The sequence below is a fragment of the Bufo bufo genome, chromosome 5, assembly GCF_905171765.1.
Source record: "Bufo bufo chromosome 5, aBufBuf1.1, whole genome shotgun sequence".
Taxonomy (NCBI): domain Eukaryota; kingdom Metazoa; phylum Chordata; class Amphibia; order Anura; family Bufonidae; genus Bufo; species Bufo bufo.
In genome coordinates this window covers 140,416,357-140,439,409 of record NC_053393.1, presented here as the reverse complement: position 1 = coordinate 140,439,409, position 23,053 = coordinate 140,416,357, and the positions used below count along the sequence as shown (strand labels likewise).

Below are 23,053 nucleotides of genomic sequence, written 5' to 3'. Positions count from 1 at the left end.
TATGAAGATCCACCAATATGTCCTACGACCAGGTAACAGACATTACAAAAAATACAGTGGATATAGAAAGTCTACACACCCCTGTTAAAATGTCAGGTTTCTGTGATGTATGAGACAAAGATAAATCATTTCAGAACTTTTTCCACCTTTAATGTGACCTATAAACTGTACAACTCAATTGAAAAACAAACTGAAATCTTTTAGGTAGAGGGAAGAAAAAATATAAAAATAAAATAATATGGTTGCTTAAGTGTGCACACCCTTAAACTAATACTTTGTTGAAGCACCTTTTGATTTTATTACAGCACTCAGTCTTTTTGGGTATGAGTCTATCAGCATGGCACATTTTGACTTGGCAAGATTTGCCCACTCTTCTTTGGAAAAACACTCCAAATCGGTCAGATTGCGAGGGCATCTCCTGGGCACAGCCCTTTTCAGATCACCCCACAGATTTTCAATCGGATTCAGGTCTGGGCTCTGGCTGGGCCATTCCAAAACTTGAATCTTCTTCTGGTGGAGGCATTCCTTTGTTGATTTGGATGTATGCTTTGGGTCGTTGTCATGCTGAAAGATGAAGTTCCTCTTCATGTTCAGCTTTCTAGCAGAAGCCTGAAGGTTTTGTGCCAATATTGACTGGTATTTGGAACTGTTCATAATTCCCTCTAGCTTAACTAAGGCCCCAGTTCCAGCTGAAGAAAAACAGCCCCAATGCGTGATGCTGCCACCACCATGCTTCACTGTGGGTATGGTGTTCTTTTGGTGATGTGCAGTGTTGTTTTTGCGCCAAACATATCTTTTGGAATTATGGCCAAAAAGTTCAACCTTGGTTTCATCAGACCATAACACCTTTTCCCTCATTCTTTTGGGAGACTACAGATGTGTTTTTGCAAAATGTAGCCTGGCTTGGATGTTTTTCTTCGTAAGAAAAGGCTTTCATCTTGCCACTCTACCCCATAGCCCAGACATATGAAGAATACGGGAGATTGTTGTCACATGTACCACACAGCCAGTACTTGCTAGATATTCCTGCAGCTCCTTTAATGTTGCTGTAGACCTCTTGGTAGCCTCCCAGACCAGTTTTCTTCTCGTCTTTTCATCAATTTCGGAGGGAGGACCAGTTCTTGGTAATGTCACTGTTGTGCCATATTTTCTCCACTTGATGATGACTGTCTTCACTGTGTTCCATGGTATATCTAATGCCTTGGAAATTCTTTTCTACCCTTCTCCTGACTGATACCTTTTAACAATGAGATCCCTCTGATGCTTTGGAGGCTCTCTGTGGACCATGGCTTTTTTTGTGGGATGCGACCAAGAAAATTTCAGGAAAGACCAACTAGAGCAGCTGAACTTTATTTGGGGTTAATTAGAGGCACTTTAAATGATGGCAGGTGTATGCTGACTCCTATTTAACATGATTTTGAATGCGATTGCTTAATTCTGAACACAGCTACATCCCCAGTTATAAAAGGGTGTGCACACTTATGCAATCTCATTATTTTATTTTTGTTTTCTTCCCTCCACCTAAAAGATTTCAGTTTGTTTTTCAATTGAGTTGTACAATTTATAGGTCACATTAAAGGTGGAAAAAGTACTGAAATGATTTATCTTTGTCTCATTTTTTTACATCACAGAAACCTGACATTTTAAGGCTACTTTCACACGAGCGTTCGGAGCGGATCCGTCTGATGTTTCATCAGACGGATCCGCTCCGATAATGCAGACGTTTGCATCCGTTCAGAACGGATCCGTCTGCATTATTACTTAGAAAATTTTCTAAGTCAGAAAGTAGCCTGAGCGGATCCGTTCAGACTTTACATTGAAAGTCAATGGGGAACGGATCCGCTTGAAGATTGAGCCATATGGTGTCATCTTCAAGCGGATCCGTCCCCATTGACTTCCATTATAAGTCTGGACGGATCCGCTCGCCTCCGCACGGCCAGGCGGACACCCGAATGCTGCAAGCAGCGTTCAGGTGTCCGCTCACAGAGCGGAGCGGAGGCTGAGCGCTGGCAGGCGGATGCATTCTCAGTGGATCCGCCTCCACTGAGAATGCATTAGGGCCGGACGGCTGCGTTCAGGGCCGCTCGTGAGCCCCTTTAAACGGAGCGCACGAGCGGACACCCGAACGCTCGTGTGAAAGTAGCCTAACAGGGGTGTGTAGACTTTTTATATCCACTGTACATATGAAAGTGCTTGCACGTCTAATGCGACAGTGCCAAACAGAAAAGACTTATAGGTGTTGTCTCACCTTATGAAATGTATTTTATCATGTAGAGAAAGTTAAAGGGGTTGTCTCACTTCAGCAAATAGCATTTATCATGTAGATAAAGTTAATACAAGACACTTACTAATGTATTGTGATTGTCCATATTGCTTCCTTTACTGACTCAATTAATTTTTCCATCACATGATACACTGCACGCATCCAGGGGTTACAGCTACCGCTGCAGTGCAGATATGAGGTGGCCAGAACAGGAGCTGCAGCATGTGTACCTTTGCGTACTCCCATGGCCCAGGCCCCCATTGCTGCTGGATTGCAGGGTGGTCATAACCCCTGGATATGAGCAGTGTATAATGTGATGGAAAAATTTATCAAACCAACCAAGGAGGCAATATGGACAATCACAATACATTAGTAGGTGTCTTGTATTAGCGTTGCCTACAAAATGCCATTTGCTGAAATGGGACAACCCCTTTTAAAGCTATGTACACCTTAGGGGGCTTTTATGATTGCATTTTACTCATTTTGGGCTAAAGATCATTTTTTCAATTGTTCATCCGTTCTGTCACAAAGGGTTAACAGTTTTCTAGCTGTGAGAATCCTACTTTCACTTTCTCTTTGTGCTTGTCATTTAATAGCCCTTTTCTCTAAATTACTAAAATGTCATAAACACTTATTTAAGCCACATTCTTATCAGTAGGCTAAGAACTGAGCTATAATGAGTGCTTATAAGGTCAGAGATCAGAGATAAGGAGACATCAGCTGAGCTACCTGATGGAACAGAGTGAAAACAGACGGCAGGCTACTAGAAAATGGCTCAAAATGGCTGTACAGAGAAAATGGCTAGCAATTTTTAATAAAGACCAATTGAAAAAATGATTTAAAAAATAATAATTGCCCCAAAAGGTATACTGTCACGGTAAGGAACAATAAGCCCTGTACTCCTGCCTAGCACTGTCCCTACCTATTTGCATGATCTGCCCTAAACAGTGGCCCACAACTGGATGGCAGCCTTTCCTATATACGTGCAGGACCCGAATCAGGGAAGGGAACAAAGGGAGACAAAATAACAGACAACTAGTAACCGAATGCCACAGTGGACATAAATCAGAACCAAAACGGACCAAGCCAAGGTCAATACCAGGAGAGTCCAAACCAGAATCAGAACCAGCAACGCAACCCAGGGGTAGCCATGGGTCAAAATCAGGAAAGTTTGTCAAATCCAAAGGGTCAGTCAGAAGGTAAAGTCAGGGTAAAAAGCAGTGGTCAGGGATCCAGAAATCAGGGCAACAAATAAAGGCTAGTGAGGCAATGCGGGGATTATAAACCAATCACAGGCTACCTGTGGCCAGCAGGTTGCCTGGTTAAATAGGCCGCGCGTCACGTGACCCATGATGTCAGCATGACCAGTGAATGAGCACTGACTCTGATTGGCCGATGCTCTCTCACCAAGATACACAACACGTCCCCTAGCAACCGGGCGCCGGCGGTGCTGCAGGAAATCGCTGTGCCAGTCAGGTGACGTGACATGTACATAGCCTTTAAAGCACTGACAAGATGTAAACAACCACTCCATTAGCAGTAATAGGAATAACTATGATCAGGGTACTAAAGATAAAAAAAATCACCCATTCACACAACTGTATTTTTGGTCTACAACTGATCTGTATTTTTCTGCGGATTGGATGCGGACCCATTCATTTCAATGGGGCCCAAAAAAAATGCGGACAGCACAGTGTGTGCTCTCCACATCTGTATTTCCGTTCCGCAAAAAAGAGAGAACATGTTCTATTCTTGTCCATTCTTCAGACAAGAATAGGCATTGTAGCTATGGGTCCGCAAAAAAAAAACCCTGGATACAACACGGACATCACCTGTATCTTTTGTGGACTGCAAAATACATTTGGTCGTGTGAATGCACCCTAACAGTGACTGTAAGGGATGAGCAAAATTACCTATTTTAACCGTGACTTTCTAGGAATAAGCCTCTGTATGTTAAATAGGTCTGTAATTATTGTATCTCAGTCCTTTCTGATGACCTCCTAATGAAGCTAACGTGAAACTCACATCGAGATGGTTGGCGATACACAGGGGTGCACCATCAATGAGGCCAGGTGAGGCGATCACCCCAGGCAGCACCAGGTAGGGCTAAGAGGGGGGCAGCAGAAGGGCCATGGGCAATGAGCGCTTTCATTGTGGCAAAGAAAATTGGCATTGGGGGGCCTCAGGCAGCAGAAAGGCTAGGTGCACCCCTGGCGATTTTCATCTGTCGGTGAGCTCCCTCTATTTACATTAGAGTTCCTCTTTGCTGTATACTTGGACATTTGTATTATTTATCTGAATTGGAGCATTAGTGCGCTGCTAATGAAATTCAGCATTCATTTGGAAGTATTTCTAGATTAGCTCAGCATGAAGCATTCAGCTACAATAATTATAGACTTATTTAAAATATGGAGACATTTCCAGTACGTCACGGTTAGAGTAGGGAATTCTGCTCATTACTTTTATGGGAACATTATGCCATGTCTTTTATGGGAACATTATGGTCTTCATTGTATATTATAGTCTTTTGGGTCACTAGTTCTCTGTTACAAAGTTAATCATGACATCTATGAAGAATTGTTTGAAGTATTTAATAAAAGTATTAAAGATATTAATCCTGTGTCGAACCTGTATTTTAGGTTTATGTCAGGCTGTAACCTCTGCTGACATTAGCTCTTTAGGTGCTGCCCTGTTTGGTCTTCCCTCCTCCATGACATCACAGAACTACATATCCCTGCACTGTTTAGTGTTTGGGTGTAGTTACTCCTGCACATTGTGGATACGTCGTCTCTTCTTGTCTCTCTGTGTAAATGTCTTGTTGCACCCAATAGGAAGCAGAAGGGACATGACATTAGGTGGACACCCACAATGATTAATGGGATCATGTAGGAAAGGGGAGGCGAGCGGAGATCCCAACCAACATGATATAATCAAGCAGGTTCGTAATTTGAGAAAAATGGCCAGGAGACCAAACTCCAACTCCATAAGGTTTCACATTTTGATACACTCTACCTGGGTTGGTAAAAAATAGACATTTATAAGTCTAGAAAAAAATCACAGCAATATAAATCACATACTACATACATGGAGCTTCGTAGAATTTTCATTTTGACTGGAGGCACTTTAATTCTAATATGCAACATACTGTATGACATATGAGAAGGGGTGATTTAAGAAAAGTAGTATTCTGTACTGACTATGGTTTATACTGTTATCTAATGGTTTACGTTTCCTTCTAGGTGGAATTAACAAATGATGTGCAGTCTATCCTGCTGATAATGGTGGCTGTGTTGATTGGAAAAACAGTAGGAGACTACTTCAACCATTCTCTCTTTCACTCTTTGTTACATCTTAAGTGTATACCGTATTTAAAGGCTGAGCCCTATGTTGTCCATGGGAAAAAGAAGTAAGTGTTTGCTGTGATACTTATTTACAGTAAAGTGGTCAATCAAGATACAATGGCCTCAGGATACAATATTTTCAACATACAATGGTCTTTTCTGACCCATCATAAGTTGAAACCAGACTAAACATACAATGTCTCAAACTCAGATCCAATCAATCTAGGCCACATCTCTGGTAAAATAAGTGCATAAGTTGCTAGTGAGCAGCTATTCCTGATTGTTATATGTAAGGACTTGTTTTATCTGTACCAGTTTACACATTGCAAAAAAGACCATAGAGCAATAGACAAGACTGGGACAAGGGTGACCTAGTTGGGTTCATCAGGTTTGTCATGTTGGTCACTTTTATAGAAGGACAAGTCTGTTAAACTTTGAAGATCTCACATATATAGCTTCTGTCAGTCTAATTACTGTATGAGCCCTATGGTTAGTACTTTTATATTAAATCTTTGAATCATATACTGTTTTGTTAATATTGTTCGTACTCGGGGTAATGGTGGGAATTGTATTATAGGGACACGGGTTTTACTGTAACATAAAAACTGGCAGTGCTGGTACAGTAAGAGATATACAGTAACTATATTTTGTACAGAGTTAATATGACTAGTAGAATTACATGGATACTACTATGGCTAGTGATATTATATAGGAGACAACAATCCTTGAAAAATCTCCCTTTATACTTTCAATAAGATAAATTCTGACTTTTATTGATATACATTAAAATATAACACCCCTAATAAAAATAAGATAATCCTAGTTTCAATAAATGTGGGTAATAAATACAGGATCTCTAGGTAGGACCAAAACTCAGTATGTATTTGATCCTTCTTACTCACGGTTTGTTGAGATAACAGTTGCAATGGTGGTGATCTTTTCCTATACACAGTCGGGATTCTCCTACCTTGTCCCTAGGGCATCCCTAAACCTATCCTGCCCACAGGCAGAGCACCCATGTGTCACATATGACTACATTTCACTATTTATCAGTTATGGGACCAACATTTTCAGCAGAAACTTTTTACTGTTAATATAGTTGAAAAACTGCATTTATTTTACTTCCTCTGCAATTTGCTTCTCATTTTCTACTTTAGCCAATTTGATTGACTTCTTTCAGCTTTTATTGGCTACCTTGTACCCCAGAAAAACAGATTCTGTACCTTCAGACTTCTTTTTCTACCTCTGTTGTAAACTATGGCCTTTTAATTTCTTTTTTGTACTTTCCACCATAGGAATAGGCTTCACGGTATAGCAGTTTGTAATCCCTTTAAACAATTCCCATGTTTCCGCAGTGGCCTTATTTAAAGGGGTTGTCTCACTTCAGTAAGTGGCATTTATCATGATGAGAAAGTTAATACAAGACACTTACTAATGTATTGTTATTACCCATATTACTTCCTTCCCTGGCTTGATACATTTTTCCTTCACATTATACACTGCTCATTTCCATGGTTACGACCACCCTCCAATCCAGAAGTGGGGGTCCCGATTGCACACTGCTAGCTGGATTAATTTTTCAATCACATTATACACTGATCGTATCCATGGTTATGACCACCCTGCAATCCATCAGTGGTGGCCGTGCTTGCACACTATAGGAAAAAGTGCCGACCTCTCTGGTGGCTGGGAGCGTGGGAGCTCACATAGGCTGGTGCTTTTTCTATAGTGTGTAAGCACGGCCACTGCTGCTGGATTACAGGGTGGTCATAACCATGGAAACAAGCAGTGTATAATGTGATGGGAAAATTAGACTAGCCTGTAAAGGAAGCAATCTGGACAATCACAATACATTAGTAAGTACCTTGTATTTACTTTCTCTACATAATAAATACTATTTGCCGAAGTGAGACAATCCCTTTAAGAGCACAGAGTCCCAGTCTATAGACTGAGTGATTCCCTTAGCTTAGGAAAATTAGGCCCTGATTTTTGTTAAACCGGTCTTGAGAGGGACTGCGCTTTAATTAGAAATTACGGGACATGACTTATTGCTGTGATGGTTAACCTCCGGCACTTCAGCTGTGGTAAAACTACAACTCCCAAGATGTACACTTGCTTGGCTGTTTTTAGAACTCCATAGAAATGAATGGAGCATGCTGGGAGTTGTAGTTTCCCCACAGCTGGAGTGCCAGAGGTTAGCCATCACTGCTTTATTGAGCAGTCTGTGCGCCAGTCTGAAATTCCTCATTATGCTGGAGTAAATAATGATGAATGTGCCAAGGCTGGTGGCCTCACCCACACCTTGTCCTCACTGCTTCCCCTTTTCGGAAATTGACGAGAGTGTAGTCAAAATGCCAGTTGTGACTAAAAAAAAGAAGCTTTCGTGACTTTTTAACGCCAAAAAAGTCACAGGGGGAATAATAAATCCCACCCCTTAGCTTTTAAAAAAAAATATATATAATGGTTTTATTTTGCTGAAAGGTTTCATTTCCGGCATCTGAAATCAATGGTAATTACATTATGTTCTCTATTTCCAAAGCTTTCCTTCATCGCCACATTTGAAATATGATCGGCAATGTTAGTTATTATAATGTCTGACAGGGCACCATTTCTGGTTGAATAATTGACCAGCTGTCCCAGGCAGGGGTGTAACTACCATAGTGGCAGACTGCGACTGCTATGGGACCCGGGGCAAGAGGGGGCCCAGTTGGGATCATTTTCTCTTCTAATAGGGGTGAAAACTTGTTCAGAATTCTACCTTCTAAAGGAACAACTTTTAGCAAATGAGGCAGTGGAAAAAATGGCCCAAGGGTCATTGAAAGGGGTTTAGTCCTGTGTGGGGAATCTGGTTTGATCCTTGCTATGGGGCCCTTACATACCTATGTACGCCACTGGTCCCAGGTAATTCTCATGTATAATGGGGCTTCAAAGAGAGCCTCTCTGTCTGGAGGACCCGGGATGACCATTCATTTCATGGACAAGGCTTTGATTTTAATAGCACTATGTAATGCCTCATTTACCCTGTAGTGGCGCTGCAGAGAAAGTGAATACTTGTTGATGGGTTTATCTGCAGATTACAGTAGATCACGCAGGGTCCCACTCTCAGAATATCCTGTGATAGGCTTATTTTTAACGTGACTGCTCTAAAAAAAGGAATTGTCCTTAGCAGACTACCCCTTTAAAACATACATCTTTGTGCTCTGAATTGGCATGGCAATTAATTGCCATACATTATGTTTTACTATTATAATAACGATCTTCATGGTTTGTACTTTCAGGGTAGACCTGGAGCTGTTCACAGCTAGAGATGCCATGCAGCCTTGTACAATTATCCACTTACAGGAAAGTGTCTTCATGTTGGCCGAACTGCTCGTTAACACCAGTCACAATGGCTTCCCAGTTGTCCATAGACCCTCAACAGGCCAAGATGAGGTATTCTTAGGAACAATTTCAAGGTATGGCAAAAGTGATTTTTCCATATATGTTAAAAGTAATATTCATAAGTATGGATTAACATGGGTATCATGTAACTAAAATATTCTTATTGGTTCAGTGGTCAAGAAGGCCCTTTTTCCTCTGATGCACGTATAATGCATGAGATCCAGTGTATGATGACAGTTCTTCCTATGATTCAATATCTACCATCTATGACATATATCTAACATATATCTAACACTTGTTTATAGTAGACACCATGCAGTGTTTGCACTAAAAACGTGGATTCGCCAATAATCGAAAGAACTTGGTGGAACAAAACAAGGATTCCTTTTTTTTCAAAGATGAAGCTACATTTAAAAGGATTCCTAGGATTTGATTATTAATGGCCTATCCTTAAGTCTAGTTCACACCTGAATGATTTAATCAGAGATTTCCATCAGTGATTGTGAGCTAAAACTAGATAAAATCAGGTCAAAAACAGAGGACCGGAGAAAATCTTTCTATTATGCATTATTTCTGTGTAGGCTTCATTCCTGGTTTTGGCTCACAATAACTCATGTAATTCACTGGCTAAATTACTGAAGTGTGAACTAGGCCTTAGGATAGGGGATCAATATACAGTAGATCATAGGGGTCTGAGTCCCAGCATCCCCACCAATCATCGTCTTGAGATACTGCTGCCTAGGAACCAAGACCTACACAGCTCCATAAACTATATAGTGGACGTGCCTGCTTACTGTATTAGTTACCTGCTTCATTTTATTCCATCTTAGTATTTCTTATTTTGAATTGTCATTAGGGCTTTGGAGCGAATTGTAATCTCAAGTTACAACATTTTCAACTTCTAGGATGACTATGGTCATGTTGGAGCCAGTCAATATTGTAATTAGAGAAACCATTTGTACAAAGAATGCTAGAAGGTGTCTGAATGGACTTGGATAGCTGTCCAGCAACCGTCAGGGGTGACCACAATACATCTGCAACCTTTAAGGGTTTGTTCAGATGCCTGAGAAATGCTACTGATTTGTGATGCAATGCACAAGTAGAATTACATGGCAAAATCTGTGGTCAAAAATATCCACTTTGTTTGGTCTTGTCCATATAGAGATCTCTGTGATCATCTTCTATGTTACAAAAGAGCTGGTAGTGATGGATGACATGAAAAAAGGATTTCAGATACAGGGCAGCAACAATTTGGGAACTTTATAATTTACCATTGAACCGCCTTCATTTCTGTAAGGGGTGGAAGTGCTAGTTCACTTTCCAGGCAGCAGAAAGTGTAGCGAATAACCCCACCACTTTTACTTGTTTTGTGCAAATTAAGGCTACTTTCACACCTGCGTTCGGGTGTCCGCTCGTGCGCACCGTTTGAAGGGGCTCACGAGCGGCCCCGAACGCATCCGTCTGGCCCCAATGCATTCTCAGTGGAGGCGGATCCACTGAGAATGCATCCGCCTGCCAGCGTTCAGCCTCCGCTCCACTCAGTGAGCGGACACCTGAACGCTGCTTGCAGCGTTCGGGTGTCCGCCTGGCCGTGCGGAGGCGAGCGGATCCGTCCACACTTACAATGTAAGTCAATGGGGACGGATCCGCTTGAAGATGACACAATATGGCTCAATCTTCAAGCGGATCCGTTCCCCATTGACTTTCAATGTAAAGTCTGAACGGATCCGCTCAGACAACTTTCACACTTAGAAAATTTTCTAAGTTTTAATGCAGACGCATCCGTTCTGAACGGATGCGAACGTCTGCATTATCGGAGCGGATCCGTCTGATGAAACATCAGACGGATCCGCTCCGAACGCTAGTGTGAAAGTAGCCTAAGTTGCCCCCAAGTTACTTTTAAACATTCGGTTTGTTGGTGTCCATTTGATGGATGTTTGCTTTAAAAGGATTTTTGGATTGAAAAAAAACAAACCCAAAAAGCTAATTACTGGCTTCATATATTATAACATGCTGAAAATTCAATAATCGCCACTATTTCAATACGTCCCACGTGTCTGGATAGTAACATTGTATTGTATGTAATCTTAAAGAGCGGTTCGGGCTACAGATATGACCTACCTCAGGATAGGTCATCAATATCAGATTAGGGTCCTATACCCATCACTACCACTGATCAGCTGAAGAGCTGAAAACTACTGTATTTTTCGCTTTGTAAGATGCACCCCAGGTTTTTAAGGAGTAAAATAAGAAAAAAATAATTTTTATCAGCTCCTCAGATCAGACCCCCATATGAAATCCTAAGATCAGACCCCCATATGAAATCCTCAGATCAGAACCCCATATCAGGACCTCACATCAGACCCCCATCAGACCTCAGATCAGAACCTCATCAGATCTCCATGTCAGACCCCCATCAGACCTCCATGTCAGGCCTCCATCAGACCTCAGATCAGATATCCATGTCGGACCCCCATCAGACCTCAGATCAGACTTCCATGCCAGACTCCAGATCAGAGATAAAATAAATAACTTCACTTACCTCTCCTGCTCCACTGTTCCTGTTCAAGTGAATGGGTCAGGTATTGGGTCCCCATCAATCTGATACTGATGACCTATCCTGAGTTAAGTCATCCATAGCTGTATCCTATAAACCTTAACATTTACAATATCTATTGACATCAGTTAGTATTAATTGACTTATGATAGGGACAAATACACATTAAACCATGGCAAATATTTCATCCTCTATTTAACCAGCACATGACTGGTTGAATTTAGATGTAAAACATTTCCCCTTCTGCTGTATGCATGGCTCAAGATGTGGATTTACCAGGAAATGGTAAGCATGAGATGAAGTTAAATATTAGTATAAAGAAGCTCTTCAGTTTTTTAGTATTTTGGCTGTTTGCAGCTGCTGCCGCTGTTTTTTTTTTTTTATTCCTGGTTATATTTCTTTGTATATAATCCTGCCTGCCACAACATATATGATGGATTCTTACAGTATACATTGTGGAAACAAACCCCATGTGTGAACCAATTTGTCATCCCAGAATGGGGAAGTTAAGTGATATATACTTTGCATAGATTTTCTAGTATGGTTCTGGGTGGTAGACTCCATGACATTTGGCTGATGTTACTGTGACATCACACTTAGTGACTTAGTCAATGTCTTCTCTATTCAGTATGTGAAAGAGGTTTTCTGGGCTACAGATATTATTGATCTATCCTTAGAGTATGTCATCAGTATCAGATCGGTGGGGTCCATACACCTGGCATTCAATCAAACAGCTGTTCTCGGCAGCCGCCAGCATTGGAACTAACACAGAGAACAGAGTCGGAAACACAGCTCCATTTTTATGTAGGGCCATGCAGGTTTACTGCTCCTTAGCTCCCAGTCAAGTCAAGGGAACCTGTCACGTCTTTTACGTTCAGTGTAATCTTCAGGCAGAGGATTAAAGGGTAGGAGGAGCTCTGTGCATTGATATATAGTTTTGTTTAAAAACATTCCTTTATAACTTATGTGCGTAGGAGTCTAGTAAGCGGTCCTACTCTGTGATTGACAGCTTTATCTGTAATCACACTCACACAATGGTCAATTAATAGGACCACCCACACAACATCTAGACCCTGAATTTTCTTGATTTTATGCCTGCACAGCTTTTTTTCATGTGCAAAATGAAATCTATCACTATTCAGAAAATTATCATTAAACTCAATGACTATGCTGTTATTTTGAGATATTAAGAAACCAGGAATCGGCACAGAATGTTTGACCTAAAAATGATAGTGTTAAAATGTGGAGATTCACTTTAAACCTGGGATCCTGATGTAAAACATTTAAAGTGGTTGTCTCATGATCTAAGACATTGGTGGCATATCGCTAGGATATACCACCAATGGTAGATAGGTGTGGTCCCACCCCTGGAATCCGCGCCTAGAACAGGATATCCAAAGTGAGCAGAGAGTAGTTGTGCATGGGCAGGCACCTTCCATTTATTTCTATGGGACTTCCAAAAAAAGGTGAGTGTGCTCGTTCGGCTGTTTTTAGAGCTACCATGGAAATGCAGGGAAAGCACATGGTGGCCCATTCTGGAGATAGGTGCGGGTCACACCTCTATATGACATTGGTGGCATGTCCTAGTGATATGCCACCAATGCCTCAGATGAGACAACCCCTTTAATTCAGTTCCACTCTAATGATTTTTTTAAAATAACTGGCAATATTTTGGGCGTGCATCCTGTTTAAATTCATACTGTATGAGCCGAGTTTTCAAAAATTTTATTCATATGCTTTGCCGAATTTTCCAAAATATAAAAATCAGCTGTTTCCCGGCTGTAAGGAGCGTGTATATTGGTGGTAGTGAAACAGTTAGTGTGCGTCAGTATGACAGGCGGGTGACAGGCGTCACTCTTAGGCCCCTTTCACACGGGCATCGTGGGTGAGGGCCGGATGCGATGCAGGTGTGTTCAGGGAAAATCGTGCGAGTAGGCACGCAATTTCAGTCAGTTTTGACTGCGATTGCATTCCATTCAGTTTTTTCTGCGCAAGTGCAATGTGTTTTGATTGCGCAGCCGGGATCCTCTTCTTTGCTCTTCTTGAAGGACCTGCAAAAGGACCTTTGCTGACATCAGCGCAGGTCCTGCTGAATGAAGATCAGCGAAGGTTCTTTTGCAGGTCCTTCAAGAAGAACAAAGAAGAGGATCCCGGCTGCGCGATCAAGTGGATGAGGTGAGTAATGTTTTTATTATTTTTTAACCCTCAAGTGACATTTCACTTTGCATTCTGTATTAAAGAATGCTATTATTTTCCATTATAACTATGTTAAATGGGGACCCGGGTCGCTCATCCCTCGTCTGCTTAGCAACCATGCGTGAAAATCGCATCTTCACTTGCTTGCGGATGCTATGCGATTTTCACGCAGCCTCATTCATTTCTACTGGGCCTGCGTTTCGTGAAAAATGCAGAATATGCTATGACTTTAATGCAACACACAAGTGATGCATGAAAAACATTGCTCATGTGCACAGCCCCATTGAAATGAATGGGTCAGGATTCAGTGCGGGTGCAATCCGTTCACCTCACGCATTGCACCCGCGCACAATACTCGCCCGTGTGAAAGAGGCCTTAGAATCAGTTCGCACTTCTCTTATTTGGTCAGTTAAGGGTCCAAAACTGACCAAATAACGCAAGTGTGAACTTACAGGTCAATGTCAGGTATAAAGAACCGTACAGTGGCCCAAGATTGTACTATAGAGTAAAAGAGCGCACTCCTTTTACACCATCTGCTGATTCCACATAGATTTCTACAGATCCTGTTCACCCCAAAATCAGTAGTATGAGGCCACAATTTCACCCCAATTACAGAATCAAGGATTAACGGATTTACTTATGTATAAAAGAATGTGACCAACCTAAAATCTGTAGTATTAGAACACTTTTTAACCCCAATTAATGCAGCAAGGTGTAATAGAATAGCTCCTATTAGCCAAGCTATACACTGTTCAATTGGCGCCTGCACTTTCCCTATAGTGTGGATAAAGTCTCCCTATTATATCCCTACACTATCTCAGTGCTGTCCCTGAACTGTTAAAAACAAATATTTTTCAAATAAAGTCTTTCCTAATCACTTTCCCTAGCGCCTGTCTCATCTGTCCCTATGCTTAGTTCACTGGAAAATGGCAGAGATGAGGCTTTTATAGGGCTGTGACATCACAGGGTCTGGCTATCTGCTGATTGGCTGGCTGCACGTCATTATGGGTGATCCCTCATTCCTGGGCTTCTTTCTTTCACTTTGTAACATGTGCAGCAACCATTTTAGAAAAAATCTGATTAGTTACCACGAATCGCCAGAAAATTCAGATTTGTGACAAATATTTACTGAAATTCAGATCGAATTCCACTTTGTCAACTTCGATCCGCTCAACACTACTATATACCTTAAACAGTATGTACAGTATACTAGAATGTTTCTATGTATTTGAATCACTAGCATATACATATACTTAGTTACATTGTCACTTCAAGGTGCTATATATTATAGTTTTTTTTTACCCAAAATGGGTACAGTGCAATAATAAAAACATTGTAATGGTGTACATAGCCTTTAAGTTATTTTTCTTTGCAAAATGAGGTTCTTTTCATCAGTTAGGTCTGGAAACCTAAATGCTTTATTTATATTTATATTTTTATATATATATATATATACAGTACAGACCAAAAGTTTGGACACACCTTCTCATTCAAAGAGTTTTCTTTATTTTCATGACTATGAAAATTGTAGATTCACACTGAATCAAAACTATGAATTAACACATGTGGAATTATATACATAACAAACAAGTGTGAAACAACTGAAAATATGTCATATTCTAGGTTCTTCAAAGTAGCCACCTTTTGCTTTGATTACTGCTTTGCACACTCTTGGCATTCTCTTGATGAGCTTCAAGAGGTAGTCCCCTGAAATGGTTTTCATTTCACAGGTGTGCCCTGTCAGGTTTAATAAGTGGGATTTCTTGCCTTATAAATGGAGTTGGGACCATCAGTTGCGTTGAGGAGAAGTCAGGTGGATACACAGCTGATAGTCCTACTGAATAGACTGTTAGAATTTGTATTATGGCAAGAAAAAAGCAGCTAAGTAAAGAAAAACGAGTGGCCATCATTACTTTAAGAAATTAAGGTCAGTCAGTCAGCCGAAAAATTGGTAAAACTTTGAAAGTAAGGGCTATTTGACCATGAAGGAGAGTGATGGGGTGCTGCGCCAGATGACCTGGCCTCCACAGTCACCGGACCTGAACCCAATCGAGATGGTTTGGGGTGAGCTGGACCGCAGAGTGAAGGCAAAAGGGCCAACAAGTGCTAAGCATCTCTGGGAACTCCTTCAAGACTGTTGGAAGACCATTTCAGGGGACTACCTCTTGTTTGTTATGTATATAATTCCACATGTGTTAATTCATAGTTTTGATGCCTTCATAGTCATGAAAATAAAGAAAACTCTTTGAATGAGAAGGTGTGTCCAAACTTTTGGTCTGTACTGTATATATATATATATATATATATATATATATATATGTGTGTGACTGATGTAATGAAGAGAAACAGCACAACCTCCACAGTATCAAAAGATAACCCCTTAAAGAGAATATGTCACCAGCAACCTCCCCATCCATCTGTTTGCATAGACACATAGCTGTGGTTCACCTTTGTTGATCTCAGGCCCTGTTCCAGAGTTATGATACTTTTTCTTAATTTGCAAATGAGTCCTTTGGTACAATGAGGGCATCACTACTGCTCCTGTTGCTCCCAAGCTCCACTCCTTTCTGTGGCCAGCCCCTCCCTGCCTGGCCCTGTTGATCAAAGCAGGGAGGGAGGGGCTTGAGTGCAACAAGAGCAATGTTGACACCCATGTTGCACCAAGCCTAATTTGCATTAAATAGTATTATTACTTGGGAACAGAGCCTCAGATTAACAAAATAAAAGCATTTTAAAAAGGTAAATCACAGCTATGCGTCTAAGCAAACAATTTCAGGGAGATCGGGGTGACAGATTCCCTTTAAAATATGACTGAGCTGACATTCAAGATGGCTTATATAAGGTGAAGACGCCAGTCCACAGTAGCCTTGTTAATAGTTGTTTTGCCCAACACAGACAGTGGGACAGATTTACTAATGCTTTGTAGCAGTTAGACAGTATAAACTTAGACCAGGCAGTCTAACGATACCCAATTTATCTCAGTGGCTCATATCGTTTAATACATACAGTGCATCTTAAGACATGTTAGACACTTATGTCTAACTATACACCACCTATTGGTTGGCTTACATTGTGCCAAAATGCAATTTTGGTGCAAATTTGGTTGCATTTAAGCCAGCCCTTTTCTACTAAGCTACACCTCTTTTCCTTTAAACCGCACCCCCCTTCTCGAGGGAGGCAAAATAAGTGTCTGAAACGCATGATACTGTATATGTGGTACAAGGTATGTATGGTATTTTGGCGCAGATCGAGAAAGAATTCTGGCACATTTAGTCTCGTAGATCTCCCTCAGTGTTTTTAATATCATAGGATTTTTATGCTATGATAGAAATAGGATTTTATGCGTTGCTGATATATAAAATTGTATCATAATTTTTCAAAATTTTGGTTGCACCATAAATCCTAATAATGGATATCCAGTGATGAAACATTATTCAATCAGCAGAGATCTAGGACTTTAAAACTAGAAGAATAATAGCCCATTCTCCAGATGTGTGCTGCTCTGTTCTTCTGAAGTTATAGAAAGACCAGTTGAGTGTTGTTCCATAGAGGGTGGCAGACCAGCCCAGCAAACACAGGGTAAAGCTTTCCCGGTACACCAGCCAGCTCTGAAATTGTCTTTTTCTTTCTTCATTCGCTTGTGACCTTCTTCTCATTTCTAAAAAAACTCAAAGTATATTGCTCAAGTGCTGGACTACAAGTCACCAAGGCAATGTAAAGATGAATAAATCTTTCATCTTTATATATTTGTGAAAATTTATATCACAGAATGACAACAAGGCAGCATTCCAGGATGTGAGAGCTTATTTTATATCCCGCAGATTTAGTACTGAGAACCTTGGCATAACCTTCTATTCTGCTTACTAGTTGCTTGAATAAATGCATATCTACATACGGTATACCCAGTTTTCTTTTAAAACCGTCTCAGAGTGGCTTTAAATAAATAAAGTGCTCTGGTTCCACCACTTCCAGGTTACTTGGAGGTTTCTACCTTCTACCCTCTTAACACTGAAATGTCAATTGATCACTGGCTCAGGCTGGTCAGTACTTTAGCCTGTGATTGGCCGGGTGGTCACATTTTCTGTGCTGAGAGATACCAAGAAGTAGAGACCAGTGGTAACCTGGGAAACATTGACACAGGAGTGATGGTGGATCAGTGAGTATGACTTTTACTCACTGGACAACCCATTTAAGGATTGTATGTATGATATAATGGGAGCTTTCAAAGTAAAGCCTTCAAATTTGCTACCAGTGTAAAAATATACAAATGCTCTTGCAGGTAGGAGAACGCCAGTTCTAAATGTCTTCTTAACTGTCTTACATTTAAACAATTTTTTACGCATAAAACAAGCGTAGAAAATGATGAATGAGACAGGCCTGCTGGCCCCTCCCCTTCCCCGCCCACTCCAGACCTGACGTGAGTGGTGAGAAGTTGCAGATAGTGGTGCAACTAACCGTTACGCCACCATCTGCGCTTGAAATACGCCTAATTTAGGTGGATTTCAGATTAGTTAATGACCTCCTATGTTTTTACTATTTTATTTCATTACAACCTGGAATTAAAAAAAGATTTTTGAGGGGTCTGTACCATTTGATCTTTGAAGGTGCAAAATATTTTTACTGTGATACAAACAATAACTAAAACAAAAAATAGAACTTTAATGTGCATAAGTATTCACCTCCTGGAAGTCAGTATTTTGCGGAGCCACCTTTTGCTCCAAATACAGATGAAAGTCTCTTGATGTATGCTGTTTTAACTCCAAGTTAGATGAGTTGTGTTGGTGTCCAGCAGTCTTCATGTCACAGGTTCTCAATACTTTTAAAAAATTGCAAACCTGACAAGAGAAGGCTGTCCACCAAAATACACAGACTTAGCAAGGAGGGCATTAATCAGGGATTTAACAAAGACACCAACAGTAACACTGAAGGGGCTCCAAAGATTCACAACGGAGATGGAAGCATTTTCCCATAAGACCACTATAAAAGCCGTACACTTCACAGAGAGGGGCTTTATGGAAGAGTGACCAGAGAAAAGCTATTCCTTAAAGAAAAACATAAGTAAAAGCTGGAGTTCACCAAACATCATTTGGCATCATTTGGCACATGGAAAATGGTTTTCTGGTCAGATGAGAATAAAACTAAACCTTTTTGCCATCATGGGAAATGCTATTTGTGGTACAAACCCAACACTTCCCATCACCCCAAGAGCAGAAATCCCACAGTGAAGCATGGTGGTAGATGCTTTTCATTGTCTAGGACTGAAATACTGGTCAGGATTGATGGAAAGATGGATGTCAGTAAATACAGGACAATTCTTGAGGAAAACCTATTTTAGTTTGTCAGGGATTTGAGACTGGGACAGAGGTTCACCTTCCAGCAGGACAATGGACCTTAATCTACTGCTACACTGAGTGGTTTAAAGTAAATATGGCATCAGAAAATTGTTTGAATCAAGTTTTTATGGTAAACATATTTTTGAGGCGATTGTCAAGGCTTATCTACTCCTTGCTGACCTCTGCATAGTTCTGTGAGCCTGCCTAAAAAACTCTCCCTTACAAGTCAATATGTCCCCTACAGTCTTTTGTATGTGTGTATATACTAAAAACAGATTATAAGTAAAGGATATGTGTTACTATCTAGTTTTAACTGGCAGAAAAATGATAGGTGACACATTTACTTTAAGGAGAAACATACAGTCCTGATCAATAGTTTAAGACCACTTGAAAAATGGCAAAAAATCTTATTTTACATTGTTGGATCTTAACAAGGTTCCAAGTAGAGCTTCAACATGCAACAAGAAGAAATGAGAGTGAGACAAAACATTTTTTGAGCATTCAATTAATTGAAAATAAGTACGATTGCTGATCCAGATTTTAGGACCACATGCCTTTAAAAGGCCAAATCTGTGCAAAGATGTGGATTCATTGTCATTTTCTGTCAGGTAGTCACACGTTGTGATGGCAAAGGCAAAATAACTCTCCCTTTTTGGTCGGGTTGTTGAACTGCATAAGCGGGGTCTCTGACAGCGCGCCATCGCTGCTGAGGTGTGATGCAGTAAGACAGTCATTTGGAATTTCTTAAATGATCCTGAGGGTTATGGAACAAAAAAGTCAAGTGGAAGACCCCAAAAAAATGTCATCAGCACTGAGCCAGAGGATCCAATTGGCTGTCCGTCAAGACACTGGATGATCCTCGACCCAAATTAAGGCCCTTACTGGTGCTGACTGCAGCCCCATAACCATCAAACGGCATCTGAGACTGAAGGGCTTCAAAAACAAAAAAGTCTTCAAAATCTCCTTGAACGCCACAGAACTGCTCAGTTGGACTTTGCAAGAGAGCACCAAACATGGGACATTCAAAGGTGGAAGAAAGTTTTATTCTCTGATGAGAAAAAATTTAACCTTGATGGTCCTGATGGTTTCCAACATTACTGGCATGACAAGCAGATCCCACCTGAGATGTTTTCTACGCGCCACAGTGGAGGGGGAGCCATAATGGTCTGGGGTGCTTTTTCCTTCAGTGGAACAATGGAGCTTCAGGAAGTGCAGGGGCGTCAAACGGCCGCTGGCTATGTCCAGATGTTGCAGAGAGCATTACTCATGACTGAGGGCCCTCGTCTGTGTGGTAACGACTGGGTTTTTCAACAGGACAACGCTACAGTACACAATGCCCGCAGGACAAGGGACTTTTTCCAGGAGAATAACATCACTGTTTTGGCCCATCCTGCGTATTCCCCTGATCTAAATCCAATTGAGAACCTTTGGGGATGGATGGCAAGGGAAGTTTACAAAAATGGACAACCGTTCCAGACAGTAGATGGCCTTCGTGCGGCTGTCTTCACCACTTGGAGAAATGTTCCCACTCACCTCATGGAAGCGCTTGCATCAAGCATGCCGAAATGAATTTTTGAAGTGGTAAACAATAACGGCAGAGCTACTCATTACTGAGTTCATGTTTGGAAGTTGGATTTCTGTTTTGGGGGGGTTTAGTTTTTTTTTGGAAGTGTGGTCCTAAACTTTTGATCAGCTGAAAAACAGCCTGTTTCAGTTTATTTGTTGTTTTCATTAAATTGAATGCTCAAAAAATGTTTTGTCTTACTCCCATTTCTTCTTGTTGCATGTTGAAGCTCTACTTGGAACCTTGTTTAGATCCAGCCATGCTAAATATGATTTTTTGCCATTTTTCAAGTGGTCTTAAACTTTTGATCAGGACTGTACAAATGTCTTGGAATGGCCTAGTCAAATCCCAGACTTCAATCCAATTGAGAACCTGTTGCATTACACGAAGACTGCTGTACACCAACACAACCCATCTAACTGGAAGGAGTTGGAACAATTTTGCCTGAATGGGCAGAAATCCCAGGGTCTAGATGTGCTAACCTAATAATAACCATGCAGCAAAAGGTGGCTCCACAAAGTACTGAATTTTTGTCTTAATTATTGTTTTTGTACCTTTTAAGGTAGTAGGCATGTTGTGTAAATCAAATGGTACAAACCCCCCAAAATACATTTCAGTTCCTGGATGCAATACGACAAAATGGAAAAATAGCGTGTGTGGATACTTTTGCAAGACACTGCACTTTTCATGCCTTTATTTCAGCATAAGTTACTTTTATTCATCGTAGTATTTGATGGCATCATTATATGTTCCTATATGTAAAAAGGCTTAGTGAAAACCGTTCGAAAATACTGCAATGAATCAATATAATGAGTTTAATTGAGTAAACTTAAATGGTTCAGTGGCTAATTTAATTAAAGAGATTCAAATAAGATGTCAAATCAACTATTAAATGTAGAAATATGAAGAAATACAGTCATATTAAGTATAAAAAGTCTTTTATGTGAAGCACTGCATATTTTAATAGTGTAAGATACAAAGGTTTATAATGTAGTTAATGAAATAAAGGTTTTAATTACGACAAATCATTGGTAATTATGTAAATATTTTCTTACAGCAGATTTATGCTTTTACTTGCTTCAGTCCTAGCAGAACAAAATGTTCCCCCTTTCATGTTTTCTCCACAAGTTCTTTCATTATGAATATGATTCTGTAATGGGGGTGTTTCTATAACTCCTAAGGAAGTACCCATACAAGAAAAGCATGGTTGAATCATTAATGGGTGTCTAGTTATTATTTTTTTTTTTAAATGTGTAGGCTATTAGGCTGGCTTAACGCACGGCAGATTTTGTAGCAGAAATTTCTGCAACTGAAAATTTACTCATCTGCATGAAGAGTCCTTTAGGTCAGACAGGTTCTGGCTTTATTATTATCCAAGTCATGTCTCAAGGCCTTTTAGAAGGTCGAACATTGACTTATGCAAAATAACTGTGGAGCCCCAGTTATGGGTCTTCAACACAGAGAAAGCCAGATATCTTTCAAAGGAAGGAGGAACAGAGCAAAGGGGTGTCTCCATTGCAGAGATCACCAGATCCACCATATTAAGTGGCCCCTATGTCAAGATCCCGCTCTTTTACAAGCTTTAAGGATGTGACGGGGAAGACCTTTTGGATTGCTGTGTTGAGACTCTTAAATGAGGCTCCACAGTGTTTTCTTTCGCTTGTCTCCTTAAGATGAGCTATTGTTTTGTTTGAGTAGTCTCCAAGGCATTGCTCCTGGTTAGCCAGAATCCTACTCCACACTGATGAGGGGCAACACCCCGAAACAGATGTCTGTGGATGGATAACCGGCTTAGGTCTTCCCCGTCACATCCTTAAAGCCTGTAAAAGAGCGGGATCTTGACATAGAGGCCACTTAATATGGTGGATCTGGTGATCTCTGTAATGGAAACACCCCTTTGCTCGGTTTTTCCTTCTTTTGAAGGATATCTGGCTTTCTCTGTGTTTAAGACCCATACCTAGGGTTCCACAGTTATTTTGAATATTACTGTTTCCCACGGAGCTTTGCATTTTGGATTGCTGTGTTGAGACTGTTCAATGAGGCTCCACTGTGTTTTCTTTCGCTTGTCTCCTTAAGATGAACATTGACTTATAGGATAGCTGCTTTACATGTGGTGGCATTAGAGGCAGAGTATGCTAAATGCTGATTTGTATAGTCTCTTCCCAGAGTTCCAGAGGAGTGTTGCCTGACCTATAAGACTCCTCGCGCCGATTAGGTGCTCTCTATAAGGACATATAGTATTCCCTAAATCCTGACCTAGGCCTCTCACCTAATTAAGCCAGTACTCTGCTGTGCACTGATGAGGGGCAATCACCCTGAAACAGCTGTCTGTGCAATGCGCCTCCCCCCAGGGCCGATCGTGTCCCAGGTTTATAGAAATGCTGAGTGGTGTGGTGCGGCTCTTAATAGTCTCTGTGT

At 40.8% G+C, this 23,053-nt stretch overlaps 1 protein-coding gene across 1 annotated transcript in view; it reads left to right on the top strand.

Annotated features, from left to right (window-relative positions):
* Positions 1-23,053, top strand: part of LOC121001879 (chloride channel protein C-like) — a 230,135-nt gene that overhangs the window by 153,736 nt on the left and 53,346 nt on the right. Inside the window, exons 14-15 of the mRNA XM_040433111.1 lie at positions 5,503-5,669; positions 8,883-9,059. Of these exons, the coding sequence (XP_040289045.1) occupies positions 5,503-5,669; positions 8,883-9,059 (344 nt within the window). The remainder of the gene's footprint in view (positions 1-5,502; positions 5,670-8,882; positions 9,060-23,053) is intronic.